Source organism: Daucus carota, chromosome 6, assembly GCF_001625215.2.
Source record: "Daucus carota subsp. sativus chromosome 6, DH1 v3.0, whole genome shotgun sequence".
Taxonomy (NCBI): Eukaryota; Viridiplantae; Streptophyta; class Magnoliopsida; order Apiales; family Apiaceae; genus Daucus; species Daucus carota.
Genome location: NC_030386.2, coordinates 20,978,610 through 21,005,558, shown reverse-complemented (window position 1 = coordinate 21,005,558; position 26,949 = coordinate 20,978,610). Strand labels below are relative to the sequence as shown.

Below are 26,949 nucleotides of genomic sequence, written 5' to 3'. Positions count from 1 at the left end.
TACCCAATTTTTCATATAATTTATCTTCAAAATAGATTTTTCTTTCCAATCCCTCTTAATTAAAAAATTCTCATTTCTTGCACTAACAAGCTAAATGTATTAAATAAAAATATAAAATATAATAATATATGAGAATAGAATCGTAAAAAATACATACACAAATATATCATATCATCTAACATGAAAAATCTTGACTTTTTTGTGACCTTCATCATCTTGAACACAAAAGGGACACGAGTGCTATATGTAAACAATCTATGTACCTTAACTACTTATATCCTCACAACTGTTTCGCGCTGTTTTAATTTTAGACTATTTTAGAATTAAATATATGTGTGTGTGTATTTGTTTTTGATAATATTCTTAACATCATTTAACGTCATCCATAACCTAGTATTATTTAATCATACCAATTATTTAAATATCTTCCGTTTAATAGTGCATACATTAAACTTTAATATGTAACTATTGAGATTTAAAGCCAATAACAACATTAAAACTATAATATCATACATATTAACTTATAACTTTTAATAGCTATTGAATATTAATCGCTGACTATGAATTATATCATATTCAAATATAATGATGTAATATAGTGTTTAAATTATATAGAATTGAATGTAATAATGAGTGATTATAAATATATGAAGAATAATATTATTGATTCAATATATAGTAAAATTTGTTTTTTCTTTTGCCATTATAGATAACAAAACCACGATGCAAAACCATGGGCTGTAAACAAAAACAGATATCATATCTTATGGATTGCAAGTTGAATACAAACAAGAAGTAATAGAAAATCCATGCCAACACTTATTTCAACTAACATTACCCTTATCTCTAACATTAAAATCCATTCAATTGATTATGTATTTACACAATTATAAATTGGCGTATTTGTAATGCTAAGTAGTAACAAAGTTACAAGGAGTATTCCGTTCTCAATAAGGAAAACAGAAAAAAAAGTGTTTAGATTAAAAGGGAGAAACACAACATAAAATGTACAGTGTTTTGTTAGTGGATGGAGATGAAACATCTTTAGCAGTTTCTAAAGCCTCTCTTAAGAGATGTAATTATGAAGGTATGGATTATATAACATATGATAATGTGATATCAAATGCTAAATTAGTATAATTTAACATTTAATATATCTAGTTATCAAAAAATATCTAGTATAAGTTAGTTAAATACCAGATACGAGCAAGTACTTGTCAAAGAATTGCTAATTGTTTAAAGATGAAGATAATGGATTATCTGGTTTGATTTATTTTTAAATAAAACAAATGATAAGTTTGTATGCGCACAAATAATATTATTTTGATATGAGGAAATATTGGAAATATATACTCTGTTATTATTCAAATTCTTATAGTGAATAATTTTTTGAACAACAAATGATAAAAGTTTACTAATTTTACTCAAATTTAAGATGCAATATTGGTGAAAGTATATTGACATCGCACTTTCTTAGTCAATTTAGATTTCAAAACATAACATGTGGGTGTGTGTGAAGATGAAAATCTTTTTGTCGTATATAATTGATATCTTTTAACATATATTTATAAATAATTGTAAATATTAATAATTGACATTTTTTTCATGTTTGAATAATTATTAAATATTAAATAACAAAAAAGACAGGGTTTTTTTTATCTTAATAAAATAATGCTATCTAGTTGTCTTTTAACAGAATTCAGATTCTTTTAGTTGCAAGTTTATATTTTGTCGCACGAATTATTTTTATATCAATTGAAAATATATTATCTACTTTGTGTGCCTAATATATATTAGATACTAATACTTGTTTAATTAATGTACGAGGCTAATATATTTCTTAATCTTAATTTTAGTGACGGCCGTAGGTCATATCAGGGACGCTTTGTGCCTACTCCAGCAGAAATCATTTGATCTAGTTTTAATGGACGTTCACTTGCCAAACATGGATGGTCTTCAACTTCTAAAATGCATTAATAAAGATTATGATATACCTGTAATATGTAAGTTTTTGAAATACGTTTCATTATCATATAAATCATGGTTGTATATTAATGTACGATAATTATAAATCCTGTGATAATATTAACATTCTCGCATTTTAATTTTTAACTACTGTATCTAACGAAGATTAGTTATGAGTTACTAACAAACAATGAATTTTTCTATATGCAGTAACAACAGATGATGTCATGCACGAGCTAATTGGAGATGGACTTAACAATGGGGCCGAATCTTGCTTGCTAAAGCCTATATTGCCTGATGCTGTCAGGGACATATGGCAATTCTATGAATTGAGGAAAGTAAACAAGAACATACATACTATGTCCGGAAGCTCTTTAGCAAAGGTACCATCAAGCATTGGCCCATCTACAACTGATAATTCTAATGACAAACCAGCGAGTAAGAAATTAATTACTTTTAATTTATGTTTACATAATATATATTCTGATAATGGTAATGAAGTAAATGATGAATTGTTTATTTTGACACAGAGTGGGCCAAGAAGATTGATTGGACCCCAAGGCTTCATAATCGATTTGTCGATGCTATTTTAGTCACTGGTTATCATAGTAAGTTATATATCCACATACCTAGTTATTAAAACTTAGAAATAAGAATATAAACATATATATATATATATATATATATATATATATATATATATATATATATATATATATATATATATATATATATGAGAACCTTATATAGAGTTAAATGAAAGACATGTCCTGAAACATTTTCTGCTTATGTACTTTACAATGTTTTATATGCAAAACATATTGCATGGCATATAATTATTTAATTAATACTCCATATAAAATATTTTTATAATATTTTATATATCAGACGCGTTGGTGGATATATGAGTCTCTCACTAGTACTCTCTATAAGATTCTTGATTGAATTTTACCTTTATATATGATCCTCTCCATATAATTTTCGACAGAAGCTATTCCAAACACTATATTGGAAAAGATGAATGAGCCTGGAGTCTCTCGAGAACAAGTGGCTAGTCATTTGCAGGTATGTGGAAATGTCACATGATAATTTCTATAAGAATTACATAATGTATATGTCTTTATAATTATTGATTATTGTTGGACTAACACGTACAATGTAGAAATATCGAAAATTCTTGAATGGAGTTTTGGATGGCAAGATTAGTCTTCAATCTTCAAAATACTGCTCCAATTTGAATTATAATCACTCGAGTATAGTGGATGGGAATCCAAACCTATTTTTGATCAATCAACTAAGAAATGAGCAAAGATCTAGCAAGGACGCAGCCCCAATTCGTGCATCCTTACCCATGTTGAGATTCAACGAAGCTGGTGAGCTAATTATATATATATTTCACATGCAACCAAATATTTCAACTTGATAAAACGTTGTTAACCACTATCTGTTAATCAAATTTATACATATTTTTCACTTGTGCAGGGTCTTCTTCCAGGTTGATAATGAATGCAATGTCAGCACCAAACTATGCACCTTGTGCTGATATAAATATAAAAGCAGATTGGCTTAGTAATGGGATTGCTACTTCTGAAAATGATGGTAACTTAAACATTGGGAATATCGTTGAAAGCAACCATGCCTATTATAATCGCTACGAGGAAGGTGAGAAGGGTGATTATAATCAAACTACACTGACGCCACATCAAAACAATAAATTTTCTGATGGTGGATTGCTTGGAGGTGCTAACATCAATGATTGGCTTCATGCAACAAATCTTACTGTACTTTCTGATAGTGTTATTGAATCCATTCATAATGCCTTCATTTCTCAACCACCGCTAAATCCTGAAGCACAAGGCAACACTAGAATCTTTAATCGAAACAATTTCAACAGAGTTCAGGTAAAATAGGGGTTAGATATTTTATACACAAGGTCGGAACATGGATTTACAATGACATGAGACCAAAATTCTTAATAATATTTCTCCTCAAGGTTTAATTATTTACTATCTTTTATTGTAAGGATTATATGTTACTTTTTCATAAAACAATAATTATTTCTGATTCCTTTTCCATGTTTAAATATTTATTTATGTCTCCCAACTATCATTGTATTTCTTTGGTTACGTGTAACAGGAAAATTCTCAACCTGCTCCATCTATTGATTTTTCCTTTGGTGAAAATCAATTCATACATCCTTTAGGGATGGATGACCAGGCATGTATATAAGAGTTTCACACATATATGTTTACATATGTGTTTGTTCTTCGGCGACCATTAATTTATATTTTTGATCGTGATTTAGTTAGGAGCAATGCAAAGTGATATAAACACAAGTGATGGATCACTTGGCATCAAAAAAATTGGAAATACCTTAACGATAAATGAAGAGGTATTGTATATGTGATGTTGCGCAACTCTAAAAATTTCTCTTGCTATTGCTAATCTTTTAGTTTTAATTTACTGGTAGACGAGATACATGCAACCCACGCATTCTGGCATTGGTGCTTCATTGGTTGCAAATCAAGATGAATATACCTTCCCGGTGAATAAAAAGGTATGTATGCATATAAATTAGTATATATGATACTACACTTTTTTTAAAAAAAAATTCTTCCAAATTATAAATACATGTTTTTTGTGTGCAGCCGCGAAATGGTGATGATGATTGTAATGAATTGAATAATTTTGACTTGCTTAGTTTCGATCCGGACTCAAGTAAGGTATACTTTTAAAACTTCCAAGCTACAAATATATTGAACCGATCAATTGTGTACCCAATAAATAGATATGATTCATTTATATATCTCTGTGTGTGTGTGTGTGTTTATATAATTGTGTCACCGTATATATTTAGTTGTAGTTTTGTGTATGTGTGTCTTTATAAACTATGTAAGTTTGTACTTGAACACGATCAATCTCAAATCTCTCTCTCTCTCTCTCTCTATATATATATATATATATATATATATATATATATATATATATATATATATATATAATAAACTACTTTGACTTTGTTTCAGCTACGAGATTGAAACATATGGTGACAAAGGATGATGACGCCAAGACCAAGGATATATGATGACTAAAATATGAGGACGATGCTCGCAACGACTTTAACTTTAAAATTTTATCGAATAAATCATGCTTTTTAGAATGTTAAACCAAACGTACAAACAATGTTTGACCTAATATTTGGTGGTTATTTACTTTTTTTATACATGGATATTATCGTAATAATTCGGTTTGGATTTGTGACTATATTTTAGTTTAAATTTTTCGTAGCTAATGATATATTATATTTGTGTTTATGTATGTGTGTGTGTGTGTGTGATACTAATATAATATTATTGAAACATGCATGCTAGATTGTTTTTCATATTATGTATATCATCAAAAATATTATTCTTAAGAGGTTTAGATTTATAGCAATAGTTTTACAATATATTATGCTAGATTGTCCAAAATCCTTTTCATGTTTTATCTAGAAAGCTAGTTAGAAGAAAGGGTAAGATCAAAAGAATATATTTTGGTAATAATGGTATGTGTTCTTCTATATATTTTTCATCGATAATAATTGTCTAATTTTTTAAGGCTAATAGAAAAGAGGAAACACTTTCTAGGAAATCTTGAAAATTCATATCAAGGAATCTAGTCAAATCATTAATTTTTAGAAGTCAGTTATGGGAGTAAGTCTAATGGTCTTTTTCATAATCTCAAAGTGCTAATATATAATGTAGGAAGAACATTTCATAATCTCAAAGTGCTTTTATGCCGGGTAGGATGATTTTTGATAATGTTGTTATTGCTTTAAAAAGATGCATATGTGAAAGAGATAAATTTAGACCGGGACAACAAAGTTGGCTCTCAAAATCGATATAACTAGGGCATACAATAGATTTGAATTGAATGAGATTATTTTAGAGAATATTATGTTTAAACTCACGAATAGGACGGACCGGGTTGGTATAATAATGAAGCGCATTATCTATGTTAAGTTTTGGATTCTTATTAACTGATGGGTACGGGGTCATGCCGAATAGAGCGCTTTGGAAATAGGATCCTTTATCCTCTTACTTGTTTTTATTTTGCGCCTTATCATGTCTTATCTAGAAAGCTAGTTAGAACATATAGGGTAAGATCAAAGAAATATCAAATATATTGATAGTAATGGTACTACGATTTCCAATATATTTTTCGTCGATGATAACCTTCTAATTTATTAAGACTAATAAAAAGAGGAAACACTTTCCGGAAAATCTTGAAAATTTATATTACGATACCTAGTCAAGTCATATTTTTTAGAAATCAATGTTTGGAGTAAGGTTATTGGTCTCTTTGTGCAAGTAGCTAGCTAAATATTAGGATGTTAAATTTGTTGGAATAATCTTAAATTTAATTGTTATTAATTATTTAGTTATTTATTTATTTTGATAAAATTTGATTATTTGTGTTCATGTTAGTTTTTAGATAAAAGTAGTTTTAGCTAAAAGTAGCCAGATGTTTGTTTGAGCGTTTTTAGGAGGAAGTATTTTGAATAAGGTGGAGTGATAGAGAATTTGTAGGAGGTAGTGGTTGGTTTGTAGCCAATATCTATGGGTTTTCCTTATATTGCTTGTATTTTTCATTCTGCAGAAGAATAAGAGAGACAATACAATGTAGTACTTGAGATCAGTTCGCGCTTATAAATATCTCTCTTCCATCTTGTTTTACTTTATATTTATCATTCTATTATTTTTTATTTTAAACAAAATTAGTAATAATTAAGATGGATAACTAGGGTTATCGATTTTTGTTGGTAAAAAAGAAAAGTTCAATTTTAATACCATAAAAATAGGACTTGCAATAAACATAAAGTTGATATGATCCTTCCTTTTTTAGTGCTTATTAAGGTATCCTGCATATATAATAAGTCGTTTCAAGTTACGTGGAAATGTAATAAATGATATTCATCGCCTAGCTGTGAGATTTTGGTGGGGATCTTTGGACAAGAAAAGAAGAATGCACGTGTTTAAATATAAAATGTCATGTTTACCAAAAATTTAAAAAAAAAAATTAGAATAGAATTGAAGGTTGCATTTTAGGAATTAATTATGAGTCAAAAATTTTGATTTCTAATATTAGAAGGTGATTAAGACTTGCTACTTTCTAAATTATAGTGTCTACGATACTAATATGGATCTAAGCCTCCAATAATTAGGCGAAGAATTCCTCTAGGAATGATAAATCATTAAAAAGGGATAATAGTGATGGGAATAATGTTCAAATTATTGATAATCCATGAATTTTAAGACCGAATATTTTTAGTTTTTTGATAAATCATATCTCCCTGATAACTTATATGTGATTGATCTCAAACAAGATGATGGTACATGCGATGAAGACAAAATCATTTGGCATTATATTAAATATAAGTAGTATAATTTTAGATATGAGTACAAAATCTCAATCCAAATATTTTCGCTAGTAAGAATTCAAATAAGAAGGATAATGAGAATCGGTGGACTACTATTTGGAAATGATTGTTACTCCCAAAGTGAAATAATTTTAATGAAAATTTAATAATTGTTGGCTTCATAAAAAATTTAATGTCATGTAGATTGGTCATGCTACTGACTTATATTTCAGATGCATGATATTTTACAATCCCTTTAATTATGTCATGAAATTGTTGTGCGGAGAAAAGTGGGTTTTAGTTGCTTATTCATAAATATCATAGTTTTGATATGGTCACTCTTCTTTCTAATATGTTACATAACATTTCTTTTGATAAGTATGAACTTTTTGTTACTATTTTTTGAGATATTCGTAAGAAGAAATTTTTTTTATGCTACAGATCATGTAAAGGGGTTTCAAACTTTTACGGATGATTAAAAAAATAGTGCAAGCCCTTTAAAGAAAAGCATGTGGCTACGTTTAGAATAATTTGAAACATCCCTTACCTACTTGTTTGAAGAACAATATTGATGCATCCAATGTTATGGAATTGTGTTGTAGAATTATGCAATTCTTAGTGATGAATGTAAAAAAAATTATTCAGAATATATAGACCAGTGTACAATTCGTTAATTAATGATAGATCAGAATATATAACTCTACCATTAAAGAATTATATGCTATTAAAAGGCAATTTTAATTGAATATCTTTATATATATGGCATTAGTATTGGGTTATATTTTATATATCTTAATTTAATATTCAAATTATCCGTAGTGTGTAATGATATGGAGGATTTGGTCACAACTACTCTTTAATTGACCTGTCAAGCTTCTTTTCATGGATTTCTGCTATAAAAGTTCATAATCATCATCTTAGCAATTTGAGGCTACCCGTCAACATCTACGTAGTGCGAGCCAAAGACATGTTTGAAGCCAATATCACGGAGACATGAGGCTTACTTAAAATAGGCAATATTCAACTAATAAGGGGCTAAACTAATTAGGTAAAAAGTGACGTTGCTCTGAAAATCATAACTCAACTTGTAAGAAGGCTGCTGATGATTTAAAATTCATATGAATTATAAAATTTTGTGGAAAATCTAGCAAAATATGGTTGGTAAGAACCAAATTTTATATATATATATATATATATATTCGAGCCTACAATATTTGAAAACAATATTTCAATAAGAGCAACAACAATAAACGGAAGAACGTTCAGTATAAATGGAAGAAACACAAGATAGTTTGATCCTAGAATTAAAGCGAGAGTAGAACATCAAATCAAGTTTTATGGTTAATCATGGAGGAGGAGGATTTCATGCCAGAGAAGTCAGGACATAAATTTATATGAAATGTGTATGCAGGCTAATTGGGTTGTTTATTAGGAAGATATGTTGGGAAAGACCATTACAAAATTAAGTATACATTGTCATGTGCTAGCTAAATGTAGCTTGCAGCATGAAGTGTAATGTCCCGAATCCGGGATCATAATCACGTGCGACTAATAGCCATATATAATATATAAACTTGGATATATACAAACACAATTCCTTAAAATATAGGATCGTTTAAAGGCCATAATAGTATTGAAAACTGGAGAGAAAAATCTACAAGTTATTGCAATAAAACCTTATTAATATTATGACAAAAAAAAACCTTATTAATATTAAAATGATTTGGTAATATATAATTTGCTTAAATTTAAAATGTTTTGAATTCGTCTTCGCTTTTTAAACATGGCTCCCATCAAGCTCAGTTAAAATTTTGCCATTAACTTGTATAAGTGTGGAGTATATTTTAGAGTCATGACCAAACTTTACATCGAATTACAAAAAGTTGGCGAACTACAGTGCAAGCACGCATACTTATTTATACGAAATATTGCACACACCAAAAGTTTCCCTAGAGTTAGAAACTGAAATCAAACATCAATTTCAAATATTATATATAGAAAAATCACAAGCATACTACTTAATAACCGGAACTGCTGAAAACTGAAGCAGACAAAACTATGAACCCAATAATGAGATAAGTCATCTTCAATTTACTACCATCAGAAGTTGCACCATTTTCTATAAAGTTCTTAGATCCTGTATTAATTAAAAGATACAAGGTTTTTAGTTTAGTATAATGTATTAACAGTGTTATAAAAATCGGTTGTAGGCGGGGGAGAAAACAATCCGCCGCAACAATGTCTTGCATTAATACTGATATAGGAGACTTATAAGTAAGTGCTCATGTTGTCTTTAGATCACGGAGTTATTGCTGAAGAATCTAAATATACATTCAGTACTCTGCAATAGACAAATTTGCTGCTGTTCGAATACTCCGGGTACCAATTAATTTCCAGTAAATTATAGGAAAACCTAACTATGATTATTATATGTTTGAAATTGATCTCTTTACATCCTTTATATGCCTACAAATAAAAGAATCTACTAACTGTATAAACTTATCTTGCTTGGCTATATTTGCTTTCAACAGGTTTGCCTGGATTTTATAAATTGACATACAAAGCTGAAATCAAGTGAAGACTTTTTATGATGAAAAACATGGAATTAAAATAGTACACTTGCCAATGAAAGTATATGGATACATGAGATAGTTAATTATGTCATCAATTTTATGTTTCCATGTTTTTGGATCAGGATCAACCACTTCGAAGAAATTAATGAATTTAGTTCTGCTATAGTGTAACATTGTAGAATTCATTTTGCTTATTTCTGTTTAATATTATGGATCTTTTTTTTTTTTTTGCCATATTGTATGGGTCATTTCATCTTTTCATACATGCAATAAATTGCTTATACCCTTGACAATGAGATATTGCAATGTAGTGATTGGAAAATAATTTTGGAGGGTCAAAATTTGTAATAGACCCTTCCTTTATTCTTTTGAAATTTATAACAGCAGTTAACTGATGGAGTTTGCACTTTCGATGCTATGGAGTTTGCACTTTCCATGCTAAGGAAGAGCACAAAGTAGTGTCTAATTAACTTTAAGACCCGTAATTTTCAGTCGATGTAAAGTTTGACCATAACTCTAAAATTACTTCACGGTTATATAAGTTAATGATAAATTTTTAATGAGATTTAATGAGAGGCACGTTTTTAATAAGTGGAGACAAATATGTGCCAATTTTTTGATGATTTCAAAACTTGACCAATTTCATGTAATTCAGCTCGCTCTCAATTTGAATCGAATTCTTCAAGAACAAATTCGTGCCCGACTTGTTAATGAAAAGAGTTGATGTTAAACATAAGATCTTAATTGACTCAACTCGTTTAAGTAGATTCATGCAAAACTTAAATGGACTTGCTCGTTCGAAGCTAGAAAATCAAACAAAAGATTCATGGTCATGATAATTAGGATAAACACTTCAAAATTTGTTCAAACATACAATTATGTATTTGACACATTACAATTACACACTTCTCAACATTATTATGCCCGCTTCCTTTTTCATCTTATATATACAGTTCGAGATACAACACACAGGATCCAAACATCATAATCCAAGCGCGTACTCTTCACTCCCCAAAATGATCAACCTCGTGCGCGTGTTCAGACAACCGCCAAACTTTGACAGAACTGTCCAAACTCCCACTATACAATCTCCACCGTTGATCATCCTCCTCATCCTCCACAATACTCCCCTCTTCCTCCACAATAGTCAGACACTTGACCGGCCCAGTGTGGCCCACCAGCACCGTCAAACACGAGTGGTCCCCACTCTCTTCCCTCCTCCACACACAAATATTGCTATCCGCGGACCCACTCACAACCAAATTCCCCGCCACCGCCAAACACAACACCGCCATCTTATGTCCCTTCAACGCGCCGCCGTACCTCAAACTCTTCTTCTCACGCACCCAATAACTCACCAACCCATCCGACGCGCCGCTATAAACCACCCCACTCGCTGCCACCGCCACCGCCGTCACCGCGCACTCCTGCCTCAACAACGTCTGCACCAAAACATGCCTCACCACCTTCTTCCCCACCTCCCTCCGCCACATCTTCACCGTCCCATCCGCCGACCCCGTGAAAACCAAACCACCGTCCACCGCCACAGAATTCACCGCATCATCATGAGCATTCACCGACTCCATGCACTTCAAATCCGACAATCTCCACACCTTTACCGTCTTATCCCACGAACCGGAATACAATAAACCGGTCTCCTCATCCAAACTCATACAAGAAACCGCATCAAAATGCTTAATCCACGGCACGTTACGATGTCGTCTCACCTTCACATAACTCCTCGGATTCATCGAGCTCTTCACAAAATCTTTACTAGTCGGTAAATTCCCAATGCGCTTGTACACTCTCTTTTCACCCACCGGAACTTGCCACACCCGAATTTTACCGTCTTGATGACCGGTAAAAATTTTGTTACCGGTCACAATAATCGCCTTGACTAATCCACTGTGCGATTTAAATCCCGAGAAGTCTTTTAAATTCTTCCAGACATGGATATTCTGGCTTTCTGAACCGGTATATAAAATGTTCCCCGATGCGGCTAGTGAATAAATGTGGCCTTGTTCTCGAACGAGTGAGCCGATGAGTCCGGGCTGCCATGAACATGCGTTATAATCATCTGTTGATGGTTGATGAATCCATGGTGAATTTATGTAAGGAGAAATGGGTTGATTCCAGGGGGAGAATACGTATGGGGAAGCGGAGGGTGTGTCGTATAAGGGGGGGCTGGGGACGGAGGCGCTGCTTAAGCGGCGCTGAACGAATTCAACGTCTTCCTCGTTGTTTAAGATGTTTATGTCGGAGTGGAGTAGTAGGGTTTCGAGTTTTTGTCGAGGTCGTGAGTTTTCGGTTACTACCGTTTTAATGATCTTTTGGTTCGTCATTTTATCGACAAGCGGAATATATCGGATACGTTTGATTTCGAATATATATGATAATGTAAATGAAAAAATTTTGATAGAATGAAAAATAGAGAGAAGAGGAGGGGAGGGGGTATATATAGAGAGGGGAGGGGATGTAGCGTGAGTTGAAATGAGGAAGAGGTTGGCTAAAATTAGGTGGATGGGAGGTGGAAAATAGGACACCTGTGCAGAGTGTGATCAGAGTATGATGCGTATGCAAGAAATGTGTGGAATATTGGGAACTTGGAACCGGTTGTTCGGGTAAAAAGGGGTTGACCAAAGTGGTCTATGAAAGCGTGTAAATATGAAACATTAGGGTGCGTTGCAGAATTTGCAGGAGTGTGGAAGCTGAGAGAAGACAAAAGGTGATTAAAAGTGTTGCGGTAACGGGAGTGGAGACTGGAGAAAGATTGAGAGCGAGAGGAGAAAAGATAATAATAAATCTGCTTTATAGCTTTTCGAGTCGACTAATTTGGTGATGTATTTTTTTTAAGTAAATTACGTCTTTTGCTTTAGTTTCGGTTGAATTTTATTACATTTGTTCATCTTTGATTCCTCGAGGTTTTCTTCTAGTATTTGGAATCAATTGTAGTTCAGAACAATTTAATTTTGAATAAGTGTTTTGTTTGGACAAAAAAATTTGAATGAGTCTCAAATTTCGATAAGTTTGCTTTAAAAGTTATCCTCTCTTTCCATGCCATTTTTTTTAATAAATTCTTCTCAACATTTTTTTTAATTATTGTTTTCAAACTAATAATTTTTTATAACCAAAACTCAGTCAATTAATTAAGTGGCCAGTTCGACTCGGAAAAACATAATGAATCCTTAAAGGTAAACGTGCCAAAAAAAAAGAATGATACTGAATTATTTTATCATTTATAATTTAATTCGAAATCGAAATGGAAATTTGTATGAGCTATATATATGTTTTTTTGATATTTTCTTATTTTAATATATTCTAAAATATTTTATATATTATTTTTAATAATTTCATACATAAATTATAAATGTAAAAGGAGGAGAAAGCAAATACCGGCAAAATGAAAATAAATATAAGAAGGGACATTGCATTAACCTACACCTGAATTGGTTTAATTATTTCACTTGTTCTCCGTTAATTAGCTCAACCAACCAAACGTCATTAATCCGTTTCATCGTTATAGCACCCATAATTAATTAGAAGTTCACATCGATTGATTAATGCATGAACTCCTTTTATGTTTCACTGTGGCCTCGCTTGCAAATTGTAACCAATCAGAGTTCGAAAAATCACAAAGAACTTTTTCTATAAAAACAAAATCAGACAAAGAAATTAAACATTACTGCCAAATATGAAATGGCCAGAAAATAACCATTGCAGGCTAAGATTATACTCCCTCTGTCCCTCTCATTTGTTTACAGTTTTTTTACACTGTTCGACACGCATTTCAAGGCGTATATAAAACATAGTTATACAACTTTTTTTTGGAAAATTTCTTTTTTGTATAAAAATATAAACATCAAACCTTTATTCGGAAGAAAAAAAAGTTCAAAATAATTTATCAAACTACGTTTTATAAGAGCATTAGAATGCGTGCCGAGCCCCCGTCCCCCAATGTAAACAAATGAGGGGGACGGAGGGAGTACATTGTATATTTAATAATCAGTTACGTCACGCCAAAAATAACTAAACCAATTTTCACATTCATGTAATTTGACGCGCCAATAATTCTAAAAAATGTCAACGGTCCACGGCATCATTTCGGGTATGGGAAAACAAGGGTGACAAATTGGAGACATTTGACACGTACCTCATTTGGATTAAGTCACTCGTTAATTTAATATTGAATTGATATTATAAATACATAATAAGATTACCAAAGTGAGATGCAGTAGCCAATATATTTTTGTTTCTAGAAGAGGCGAAAACTTGCACCTGGCTGTTTATCACACCAATACAACTTCGATAAGTATTTTGTAACAATATAACACGTTTTTATTACATATTCCTCGTAAAAGTAATGAAAAATCTGTTGTTTTTGACCTATTAGCAGGAAAAAGTTGAAAACTAAACAAATAATTCCCGAGCACACAATTGAATATACATAATTTTTCCCTAAAATTTTCGAAAATAAATGGAATTATTTTTCTTTTATAAACAAAAATAGGTATCACAAACATGTGGCAAGAATCCTCGTAGAAATGTATATACATAAAATATTATGCTTAAGATATCTTAGATAAATATTTAAAAAACTAGTTGAGAATCCGCGCGTTGCGGCGGCTTATAAAAATTATATTAATGATTCAATATTAATATTTGTAGAATAAAATAATTTAGTGGTTGTTTATAAAAAGTATAATAATGTTTTAAAATTAATATTTGTAGGATAAAGTATATTTTATATTATAAAAATCTTGATGTAATACCAATACTAATATATAAAATTGTAAAATTGGACTATAATTCATGGTGAAAAAATGAAAATAAATTTATACACGTAATTAACAATTTAAAGTACGATGAATCTTAATTTTATTTGTGTTTTTCTTAAAAGTAATCATGTTCTTACATTGTCACCTTACTCCAATTTTTTTAGATTTATTATGCACAAAAACATCTAACTTAATCCGTGAGATAGCGGTCTATAACTATCCTTACTCGTAACAACTTTTATATTTTAATACTGTATAAACAGCCTTCACTTAAAATTTGCTTGAACGGAGCAAACAGATAATGCATGATTAATTTTTTTTCCAGTATACAAAGTAAATCAGAAAAAAATTAACAATAAACATGTCCGAAAAACAAAACAAATATTATAATAATAACCAACAAACATACATCACTGACAGTTAATTTATTGATATCATCCATCAATAATAATTTTCACTTATCGTTGCAGAAGAACGGCACCACCGAGTTAAAAATCGAGAAAAAGAATTATCACCAGAGAGAGGTAGGGTTGTGATATTGAGAGAGAGAGAGAGGAGGTTGTGTTTAGATAATCCAAAACCCTACAATCCGTAGGGGTATTTATAGGTGTAGAGAGATTTGTGTGCTATTTTTTTTATAATTAAATATTCTCTGAAACAAAATCAGATTAAAACTTTCAAGCTACTATATTCCATAAATAATCTAAAATAAAATCAAATTCTGAAACTTGCTTCCAATATACCCGAAACTAAAAAAGGCAGTTCTGATTTTTGATATTTCCAAAAATTTTAGAAAATTAGAAAAATAAAACAGAGCGATGTGAGAAGCGCCAACCTACACGCCCCTCGCTTCTCCTTTATATATCAAGCTACTATATTCCATAAATAATCTGAAACAAAATCAGATTCTGAAACTTGCTTCCAATATACTCAAAACTAAAAAAAAAAAAATTTTAATTTTTAATATTTCCAAAAATTCCAAAAAAATAGAAAAATAGAACGGAGCGATGTGAGAGACGCCATCTACACGCCTCTCGCTTCTTTATATTGATTGGATTCGTTGAGATCGGATTGTCATGTTGTCGGGTGACATTTTACTGGAAATTAAACAAATGATGATTTGCTAACTATTCTAAGATTTAAAAATTAATTTTGTGATTGTTGCGGTGGAAGCAACAGAAAGCGTCCGTAAAAAAATATGTAAAAGATTTTAAGGTCAACGTATCTGCTACAAGTAAATAATATAATTTTCTCAACATCCTTTTTTAACTATTCTTGTAATTATGAGAATGAGACACCTGGTGCCTATGAAATATAATAGTATAAAAGGTTCAGTACCGGCTAATCTCTGTTGAGATCTTCATTTGCATAAATAATTATGGATATGATCTCTTTTTAGTTACGTTGATTTTGTTTTCTCCACGCGTGCCATTGTTGCTGGGACAATTGTGTTGGATCCTTATTTGTAACATTGACCGACTAATTTTTCGATCAATTATTACAAAATATTATGTTGATTCGATATTTTTATTTCTGTTGATTATAATATATATTTTTAAATTAATATAACAAATTTAATAAATTAAATATTGTAATATTATTTTATTTTATTCGATTAATATCCTCATTAATCATTTCGATTAATACATGATTATTCATTAATTACTAGGCGGTGGCTCATCGATTAATTTCGATTTTTGCGTCTATAATACTCTACCATCTCTACCATCTGTTGGATCAAAGTTAATTATTTAAAAATAAAAGTTCAAGAGACTCTGCAATTCATTTTGGAAAAAATCAAAAATTCTTTAAAACATAAATGTAATTATCTAAATGATTGATTTTTTTTAGTAATAATATAATTTCACGTGTAGCTATATGCCCATAAATGAAAATCATACATATGTCATTATATATACATATATCATGGGATGAGATAAACGTTTTGAAAATGTTTTATAGGTTATCTAACACTATTCTAAGAAAAGAAAGTATAGTAAGCAACAGATATCGTTAGTGTGAAAATATTTAACGCTTTCATTGCGAGCAGATATCATCATATAATCATGCTGACGAAAGTCCAAGCCAAATTATACTCGCTCTGAGCATATGTTTTTAAGTAAAAGTAGATCTTCATATTCTTAGAAAATGTCACTTTGTCAATTTTTATGAAAAAATTGTGCTCATGTCGTTTACTTTTTGAGATGTCCTAACCAATTCTTTACATTCCAAAAATTATCAAAGAAGTTAATGAATCTCGTCACTTTTTCACCTTTCCTCCCGTCTCACATTATTTTTATTCCACCTACTCTTTTATATATATTAAAAATTAATATGTCCCACTATTTCACCTACTTTTTTTTTCATTTTTCCACTACTCTATATATACTCCTTCCGTCCCACCCATTTCTTATCAAATGGGTTGGGCACGGAGGTTAAGGAATATGTATAAAATAGTGGAAAAGAGGAAGAAAAGTGGGTAAAGTGGTGGGACCCATTGATTTTTAATGTATAAAAAGAAGATAGTGGAGTAAAAATAGTGTGAAAAGGAAAGAAAAGTGGAGAAGTGGTGGGACCCATTAACTATTTTTGGTAAGTTTTGAAATGTAAAGAATTGAGTGGGACACCCCAAAAAAGAAAGTGTAAAGAAATGGATGGGACGGAGGGAGTATTTGTTAACCTCCGTATTCAAACCAAAGAATTAGCCGAGACATAGGAGTAACAAATTTCATTGTCAAATTTCATGAAAATCATTATTTGTTTAATTATACATCAAAATTATATTTATAATAAATTTATTACTAAACAATAAACATATATATAATTTTCAATGCAAGTTTCTATAACAGGACAGCACTATCCCAACTGCGTAATCCTGGTCCCCGGCTTTCTCTTTTGAAGGATCATTTATTCTCTAAAGACTAAAGGTAGTACTCTATAGAAGAATAATGAGGATAAAGGCCCCGTGTGTACAGTACAGTGTACACAACTGACAACTCAATGATAAAAGCGTTATACTATTCCGTTCCGCCCTGATAATGACGAAATTTGTCAAAGATTTTACTGTCAGGTCTTACAAAAATCATTATTTTTAATATACATTTAAAAATATATAAATATTAAAATTATTATCAATATATTATTATTTATATAACAAAAATATTTTCTCTATATTTTTCTAGAAGCACAACAATTTTAAATCATTCAAATAATATCATTCATTCGAGTGATAATATAAGACACGACCCGAACCCGACTCGAACCCGCCACCCGATTTACTGAGACGAAACCCGAAAGTGACCTGAAAATCACATGATTGACCCGGAATAGACTCGAAATGACCCGGAATTAGAATTTCAATTCTAATAACTTCAATTTTCAATTTTAATTAATTTTAAGTGATTTTAGCTTGACTCGAAATCGACTTGATTTCTGACATGAACACGACTTTGTTACCCGAAATTGTCACCCCTAATCATTCCCCAAAGGCAATATAGAAGAATAACAAACTTAATGATAAAAGCGTAATATTCCTATGGAACTAATAATAACAAACAGCTCCTGTCAGCAGAAACGATATTTTGTGTAACTTTACGTGTAATATCAATTTTTTTTTTTTGACGAAGTGTAGCATCAAATTATTAGTTAAGTTGAGTTGGTTTGCATGAAAATATTTATATTATTAGTATTTTTTGTTGTAATAATACATTAATATATTTTGAAATTTTTTTGATAAAATGGTCTAAAATTTTAGCAGGAAATTTAAACATGAAATATTTTAATTTATAATATTAAAAAAATAGTTCTACAGAAACCGGGGCGATCTGAAGCCGGCGCTGCCCCTAGCGAATACTGATGGTATTGTACACACAAAATTGTGGCGAAAAATAAAGAGGACCAGACAAGTGTCCATCTTCCATGCCCGCCGCCCAATCCCGTCTAATGATGCTATCATGTCATGGTCATGCACTAGTAGTCTGTTCTGTTGGCACTTTCAGGTTTCAGCAGGGGGTGGCAATTCATGGCTTCGGATTAGGATAACAGATATTCTAAAAGTATATTCAAATCAATCCCAGATTTCAATGAACAAGGTACGGGTACAGGTGTAATCGAGTCGAGCCGAGCCGAGTCGAATACTGTCAGGCTCGGCTCGAGCTCGACCGAAAAGTTCGAGACTCGAGTTCGACCGAACCTTCAAAACTCGGCTCGTAAACGATTCGATAGGCTCGAGTTCGGCTCGAAAGCTCGAATCGAGTCACCATATATCAATAAAAACTCGAAATATGATATGTTTGGCGATTCGTTTATTTATATAAATTATAAATAAAATATTAAATATTTTTGTAAAAATATTTTTATAATAAAAAATTAAAAAATAGTAGAGGCTCGATAAGGCTCGCGAACCTTACAAGCCGAGTAATTTGAATCTCGAGCTGGGCTCGATAAAACATCCAAATAGCTCGAGCTCGAGCTCGGCTCGATTATTACCTAATCAAATTCGAATATCTTACGAGTCGAGCTCGAGTAGCTCACGAACCCCTTAGTTACGGCAGAATATATTTTATTAGTAAAATTCCTGAATTATTATTAATTAATCAAATTTGAAGTAAAGCATAATCTTCTTCTTATTTTTTCCGGTAACGAGAAGACTTAAGTGTCAAATTTCTGTGTATTTGCACTTAAACATTGAAGCCCTTTTGTTTGCGATCCAATATCTTGAAAAGGCAGTTTGACAAAATTAATAATTTTATCAGAAACCATTAATCAATAATGATTTTGTAAAATTTTGAATTAGAAGTGCTTCTTTCTGGGTCATTTACATGTGTATATTGATCATCCATATTAAAGGTATTTCAAAGTTTCACAAAATCATGTCAAAAAGAAAAGCTTTTACAAAATAGGTTTTTGTCCTAAGAAAAATGAAATAAAAAAGGTAAAATTAGTTTTCATATTATGAAAATTTATTACTTTTAAAAAGCTTTAAAATTGACGAGACAACGAGTATAATACAAATGTGTTTCCCCCAGAATTTGGGACTTCATACATATGTATTTCCCTTGGGATTTAGGACTTCATATATACAATACAAGAGCATCATCAGATTCACAGAAATTATTACACTAACAATGTATTCCAGAAGAGTTCACAACTTTAAGTATTGGATGCTCACAAATAATAATTCAGTGTAAATGTACTATGCATTTCCTGCCTTCCCTTCAATGTACAGCTGATCTATGCACTCCTGATGACATAAAAAAAAAAAATTTACTATTAAAACAACGATTTGTTGTAAAGGAAGCAATGTATTGTTAGAGATGCAAGGTAAATGTTATACCTTGTAGTGCTTAAGCAGCTGAGGCCTCTTTAGCTTAAATGTTGGAGTCACCAAATCTCGTTCAATGTCGAAAGGCATTGGTTCCAGATAAACAGCTCTCAACATCTCAAAACCTCGGAGCTGTGAAATAACATTCAAAAGAAATCACAACAGAGCACAGGGTTTATGGTATTGATGTTTTTATTGTGCACACACATACTTTTTCTTTCCGGCCAAGGCTATTAAGTTCTTCCAAAATGTATTTTTTCGCTTTCCCATTTTGGCACAATGATTGGAAATCTCCAGAAAGATTATTAGCTGCGGCCCAATCCTCAAGGGGTTTTCTCTCAGGAACCACCACAGCCACAAGAAAGGACTCGAAACTGTTGCCATAGACCCAGACCTGTGGAAACAATGAGTCCTCAGAATCACAAAATTGAAGTGTATTCTATAAATGTGCTGAGGAGAAGTGATCTAAGAGCATACTGTGGTCACGAGGGGGCATCGCGAATATGTGCTTTCAATATTTTCCACTGCAACATATTCGCCTTGAGATAACTTGAATATGTTTTTCTTTCTGTCGATTATTTTCATTGAACCATTAGGCTGCCATTCTCCGATGTCACCTGCAATAGTTAATTTCATTCTTATTTAGCAATCACAAGATGAAAATAAAAATTCCAGACTTATGCAGAATTCTTGTCCATCACAAAACACATTGGCAGTGGTGCCAACTAAATATTGAAGTTAAGAGATGAGAAGTACATCATATCTTACCTGTATGAAGCCATCCATCTACAAGGGTCTCCTTAGTAAGATCCTGCCGCTTGTGGTACCCAGAAAATAATGTTGTTCCTCGCAGACAGATTTCTCCACGTGGCACAGCGGCTAAAGCATCATAAGACATCTCAGGCACTGATTCAAGCCTCGCTTCAATGGTTGTCATGGGCACACCTACAGTTCCTAGCATAGAGATCACATTGGCTATCGAGGTGAAGCATCCACCACAACTTTCAGTAAGGCCTGTAGATAAATGAAATTAGAAAAGGTAGCAATATGATGTGAATGAATTTAAAGTTAAGAATTAGGCTGTATAACATAGAAGGAAATCGCAGTGAAGTAATACTGACATTATAACAGTGCCAAGTAGTACATTGTGTTCTGAGAATAGATATTGTATAATATACTCAGCATGACATTCTGACATACCATATCCTTGTGACAAAACGGTACAACATGTCACCCTAAGAAACTCCTCCAAATGCCTTGGCAACGGTGCAGCTCCAGACAACATAAGACGAACCCTTCCTCCAAATGCTTGTTTGATCTGACATGAGAACTCAATAATATGAACTTATTGCACTTAAATAATGTTAAATAATGAACAATATGCAACCTTATCAAAAACAATTTTATCCATGAGAGGAGCTGCTTCTTCTTGTCTGTAACCCTTCTCAAGATTTCCTAGCTTGCTGTTAGTAAATAGCTATTTTGTTAGTTGCATAACAAGTAAAGTTAAACATTCATAATCGCCAAAGAAGAGAAATGAGGGAATAAGGGGACACATACTAGCTATAAGCATACTGAAATAGCATCTTCTTCAGTGTACCTCCTTGTTCAATTTTATCCATCACACCTTGAGAATTGAAAAATATCTTTAAATTCAAGCTTAGTATGTTGGATAATGTACATGTAATAGGATTTTGAGTATTTTGTACCAGTGTATATGCGGTCATAAACTCTGGGAACGCCGCAGAATACAGTTGGTTTCAATTCAAGAAGGTCTGGAATCAAATATCTGATATCCTGAAACTCAAATTCAACATTGATGTTAAGAGAAATTTCTAAGAAGTACTTGAACTGTAAGAATGCTCGTTGAAACATTATAAAAGATGTTACCCCTTGCCAAAATCCTACTGAAGAACCACTGTAGATCCAGTAGGTCACTAGAATCTGATCCATAATGTGAGCGAGAGGAAGGAATGAAAAGTATGTATCTTCAGGTGAGCCCTGTAAATGATAATACCTTCTTTAGATTCTGGGTTCCCACTAAAATAGTAAAGAATCTGAATTGATCTCCCTTGAGCATTCAGTTTGTCAAAATGTCCAACAAATTTGAGAAAGGATCAGACATGGAATTATTGTGATAAGGGTCATGAAGAGTAACAGCTAAAGAGTCATATGCAGGCCATACGATTCCAAATGACCATGGCATAAATATATTGAGAATTGTAGAACTAAATTCTTACAGGTTTATCTGTTTCCACAAGTAGTTGGTGCATTGACAAAACTTCTCCAACGAAGGACCCATTACTTAGAATGACTCCCTTTGGCTCTCCTGTTGTTCCACTAGTATACATTATTGTACAAGTATCAGTTCTCTGTCTAGCAGGTAGTTCATGATCCAGATGTCCCTGGAAAATTGAACAAGAGTTATACTCTGATCAATTAAAACTAGCATATATTTTTATATACTTTCTTTATTGGAATTTAATATAGCGTACCAGAAGTGCAAACTCCTCCCAAGAGAAGCAATCTATGCCAAGTTCCTCAACCTCCTTCTTTTGAGTGCTGGAAATTGTCCCAAAGCTAACAATGGCTTCATAAAGGAATAAATGAAAACTCAAGTTATTTTCGAGTACAAATTATTGGAGTCCAGATTTTTTCTCTGGTTTGTAGACATTACTATGGACTTACTTTTAAGATGAGCTGTGCAATTTGGGAGACATTTTAGTACCTACAGCAAGAATTGAGGTTTAATTACAGCAAAAAATGGAGAAATTAAATTTAACAAGAAAAAAAAGATGGAGAAATTAAAGTTTCAATAGGGTAGAAGGAAAAAAGTAAATATACAGATAAATGATAACTATATTAAAGTTTTGACTTGCCAATTGAACAAATTAAAAAAAAAAGCTTGAGAATCCTCCCTAATACAAACATAATATAACTCGAAAAATAATTAGCTCGATTGGTGTATAAGTAGAACATACCGCTGGTAGTTTGTTCTCTTGAATAAAAGCTATTGAGACTTCTGCATGGTTAATGATAAACTCCACAGCATTAGCACCTGCAACATTTAGAGGTTGTTAAACCCAAAAAGCATAGCTCACACTTCGAGTTTGAGACATATAGAAAGATAATACTGCATCCAAATAGCTTAGCAGCTAAAAAATTGCAGTGAAAAGGTATTGGGGATATACCAAGTGTATCATAGAGGGGCACGCAGGAAATTACATGGCTGTTACATGCCTGTCGAAAAATGAAAGATAAAAAGATAAGATTGTATAAATATTCAGCAGTAGAATTACAAAGAAGTGTAGTAGATATCAAGTACAATGTAAAGACAATTAACATGTAAACATCTACACTAAACATCAATTTTGCTGGCCAATATAAGCGAACAATCAGAATTCACTTGGAGAGGAGAAAACGCTATAACTGGTAATTATTTAACTGTGAATATTTGATAATGCATGTGTAATTATCGTTGGAAGGATCCTGGATTGTGTTTAGAGGGTCATCTCCCCTGCCGACCTTCCTAAATCTGCACCTAGATAGTAGGCATCTGTTGTACACATACCTCCATTGCCATTATCCACTGTGGGCAGTTAGCTCCATATATTCCACAACGATCTCCCTAGATGAAAGGAACTGTCAGCTGAATAGATTACAAGCATAAAGAATTACATTATTACATGTAATATTACAAAGGCAAAAATAATAAACAACTTACAGGATTAACACCACGGCTTCTGATAGCGGATCCAATGCGGAGAGTAGTCTCATAAGCCTCCTCATATGTGATCCATGTATATGGGCCTGCCTGCAAATTCAATCCAAATTTGCAGCATATTGTCATTTCACTGTTTTCTTTTAAACAATTACGGTGGTGAAGTTGTTTTAATCATTCATAAAACTAGTAGAAGCTTGTTGATAAACAGATTGATGTATTGTTAAGTCAGCCTATTGTTTATCTAACTGCTAAAGTCTTTAATATTCTTGTAAAACATGGCATCACAAGCTGTTTAGAACAGTGTTTTATCTGGATATAAGTTGTTTGAATGCTAGATGTAAACGTACAGGAAGATTGATTACCTTCTTTTCATTTAGCTGACGACGGCCAAGCATTCGATTCTTGGGGTTTCTTTTGACTGATTCACTGATAAAGAAAGACAAGTTAAATTAAAATCTCAAGTTCTCTTTAACAAATAAACTTGGAATATTTCATATTTGCATTTTATTTTTCAATTTGAGCTGAAACAAAGAGTGAAAGACAACAAAGACTTGTGAAGGTTCAGTTCTAGTGAAATCCCCCTGGTCTATGAAATCACCAAAGCCCGAAGGTGTTACAAGAATAAAGAGATCAGAAGTTCACGTTTTCTTTTGGTTATTTTTCCAAACAAAAAGATATAATTCATTGCCTAAGAAGTATAATTAGAGCCATATCAGTGTAATGAATTTTGCCCTCTGATACAGTTTCGTGGCCTATAAAAAATTCTAACTTTTTAAAAAAAATCTAAACAAAATTATAATTGAGAAAATTATACTATATATATTTTTTTTTTGCAAAATCAGGATCCGGGCATTCAGGAAATAACATTTTGTAGCACGATGGAGTAGGATAAGTTTCCGTCACGTCTCATCTTTTCATAGCCTACTTCCTTCTACAAGTCTGAATTTTTGTTTGTGGTTTGAATGTGATTAAGTTTCAAATCAAATACTTATATACTCTAAGTAGTAAGCTACACAAGTAGTTAGAGTCATAAAGCTTAAGTAATATAACAAATTAAGAGAATACTTCACCAACTAGTTAAGTAGGTAGTCTATATATACACAAATATACTAAAGCTGAATTACTCAGGTCCTATTACACAAATGTCAAAAAGAATTGCTAAATGACTTGCTCTATTTCAATTGAACTTGATCAACTTCAGTGACAGCACTAGCAAAATTGATAACAGCATTTCTAACTAAAACTTTACCCCTGTAGTTAGATTAATTTAATTTACCCATGTCTCCCTCCTCCCCCAGGCTAATGGTTGGAACAATCAAGATTAATCAATAATTTAATTTAACTCAGAAAAAATTCGATTCATAGATGTCAAGACCACACATATAAAAGCACAAAACACACACAAAGAATATGAATCAGATTCAGAATAGCCATGGTGCACAAAAAAAATAATTTTTTTTTTACCTAAACAAGTCCCAGGGGGAATTATATTGAGAGGGTACATCCATGAGACCATCTTTGGCATAAATGCACCGGTACACCGGGCCTGCAGACGGCTTTCCAGCTGCCGGGGGTCGAGAGCCTTCAACTTCCACCGTATACACCGCAGTCGACGACATTATCTTGAAGCCTGTAAAAAACTTATGCAGCCTAATAAACTCACAATGCTGCTTATATATTGCAGTACTAGCTACCAGCAAGCTATTAAATATAAATGACAAGGAGATTTGCTAGATATGGATTGCACAAGAAAGTAGTTGGTAGAGATATAAATCTGGCCTTAATTTCTTGCACTACTCATAGTCTTCCATGACATAGTGAATAAAGCTGTATGCATAATATAGATGGATGAACACCAAACCCTGCAGCTCATTTATGTAGGCAGTTGGCAGACTCATAAATTAAACCTTCCCCATGCATTTTGCTTTTCACCCTGTCTGTTTTTTAGGAGTTTTTTTTTTCTTGCTCTATTTTCTTATCCATCCCATTTATTAGATGCACCTATTTCTGAATAGCTGCGGCCTGCCCAACTGTTAACCAAAGTGTTGCTTGACCCTGAAATTCAAAGTCGGTTTCATGGCTAAATTTCAAAGTTATAGGGACAAATGGACAATGTGACAACATGGGTGGGTTAGAAATTTAGCTCCTGCATTGACTCTGGGTCAATATTGTTAGAAGTTGATGGTACTCCACAGTTTGCTTGCAGGACTGACTAATGTATAAAAACAACAGATTTTCTAGTGTCTGTGTAACATCCTAGGTTAGATAAAAGAGTTGAGCAAGTAAGTCATGTATACCAATTTGCTAGCATGGGTTGTTGGGTCCGGTCACCAGAAACACCCTAAAAATCTAAAAATAATGAAAAAAATATATATCTTGATAAAAAATATTTATTTAATTAAATTATTATATATATAATCAAATATTTTAATAGATGATTCAAAATTTCCCATCACACTACTAATCTAGTTCATGATCGGTGGATCTCCGCCCAGTCCGCGGCTTACTTTTTCTTAATCTTTTTCGCTCAAATGATTTATACCTTGCTTTTTTACTTTTCTTATCTCTGCACCGTTTTAAATCGGCAACAAAGCAGCGTCAGAGTTAAAAACAAGGCGTCCCCTGTGTTCCTGATTTTTTCGAGCTCCTAGATCCTGGTGGCGTCAAAAAGGTGAACTTCATGTAGACGATGATCAGAATCTATCCATACAAAACATCCGTATATAAATCGCAGATGTTGTGAACGAGTGAGAATCGGCTATATGTGGAGGCGGCTCAACGATTCATCACTAAATGGTGGTCCTCAAATTATTGGCTCATCTATATTCAAGATTTTGACTTTCAAAATAAAGGTGTACTCTCCCAATTCTTAACATGTTTATGTGATTATTTGTTTTATTAGTGTATATAATTTCGTATGTTTTAAGAGTTTTGTCGTAAGATCTCGGATTTTCTTACTTTTTTGTTTTTATGCATGATAATCAATTTCTGAAGGTGTGTTTTTGTTTTAATTTTGTCTTTTGATTTATCCAGAAGATGAGATAGTTGGTGAGTTTCAGTCAAACTTGTTTTGTATATTATGTGTATGATATGTTGTTTTTTAACAATTTATTCAGAGTCACAAGTTCGTTTGCAATTGTGTTTTGAGCTTGTAGGAGTTAGAGTGTATATCGTTTGTAATGACAATGACG

At 32.2% G+C, this 26,949-nt stretch overlaps 3 protein-coding genes across 4 annotated transcripts; 1 reads left to right on the top strand and 2 right to left on the bottom strand.

Moving 5' to 3' along the window:
• The first annotated feature begins 1,945 nt into the window (after positions 1 to 1,945).
• LOC108226044 (two-component response regulator ORR24) lies at positions 1,946 to 6,630 on the top strand. The gene is made up of 11 exons (XM_017400999.1): positions 1,946 to 2,003; positions 2,176 to 2,403; positions 2,496 to 2,573; positions 2,954 to 3,030; positions 3,128 to 3,338; positions 3,448 to 3,866; positions 4,102 to 4,182; positions 4,271 to 4,357; positions 4,436 to 4,522; positions 4,614 to 4,688; positions 6,604 to 6,630. Exons 1-11 carry the CDS (start codon positions 1,946 to 1,948, stop codon positions 6,628 to 6,630), a joined length of 1,428 nt encoding a protein of 475 aa, XP_017256488.1.
• Positions 6,631 to 10,740: 4,110 nt separating this feature from the next.
• On the bottom strand, positions 10,741 to 12,413 carry LOC108225742 (protein JINGUBANG). The gene has a single exon (XM_017400682.2). The coding sequence runs from the start codon at positions 12,276 to 12,278 to the stop codon at positions 10,941 to 10,943; it is 1,338 nt and encodes a 445-aa protein (XP_017256171.1). The 5' UTR covers positions 12,279 to 12,413; the 3' UTR covers positions 10,741 to 10,940.
• Positions 12,414 to 19,697: 7,284 nt separating this feature from the next.
• On the bottom strand, positions 19,698 to 25,675 carry LOC108225722 (probable CoA ligase CCL6). Of its 2 annotated transcripts, XM_064080519.1 has the most exons (20): positions 25,538 to 25,675; positions 25,223 to 25,388; positions 24,121 to 24,184; positions 23,759 to 23,848; positions 23,606 to 23,662; positions 23,226 to 23,274; positions 23,016 to 23,092; positions 22,723 to 22,762; positions 22,530 to 22,624; positions 22,275 to 22,439; positions 21,925 to 22,035; positions 21,744 to 21,831; positions 21,595 to 21,661; positions 21,422 to 21,497; positions 21,235 to 21,352; positions 20,803 to 21,048; positions 20,512 to 20,651; positions 20,246 to 20,428; positions 20,047 to 20,166; positions 19,698 to 19,953 (listed from the first exon to the last, which is right to left on the bottom strand). In XM_064080519.1, exons 2-20 carry the CDS (start codon positions 25,375 to 25,377, stop codon positions 19,906 to 19,908), a joined length of 1,989 nt encoding a protein of 662 aa, XP_063936589.1. In that variant the 5' UTR covers positions 25,378 to 25,388; positions 25,538 to 25,675; the 3' UTR covers positions 19,698 to 19,905. The 2 variants fall into 2 exon arrangements, with proteins under 2 accessions (XP_063936589.1, XP_017256147.1); XM_017400658.2 differs by having other exon boundaries at positions 25,223 to 25,604.
• Between the last annotated feature and the right edge of the window lie 1,274 nt (positions 25,676 to 26,949).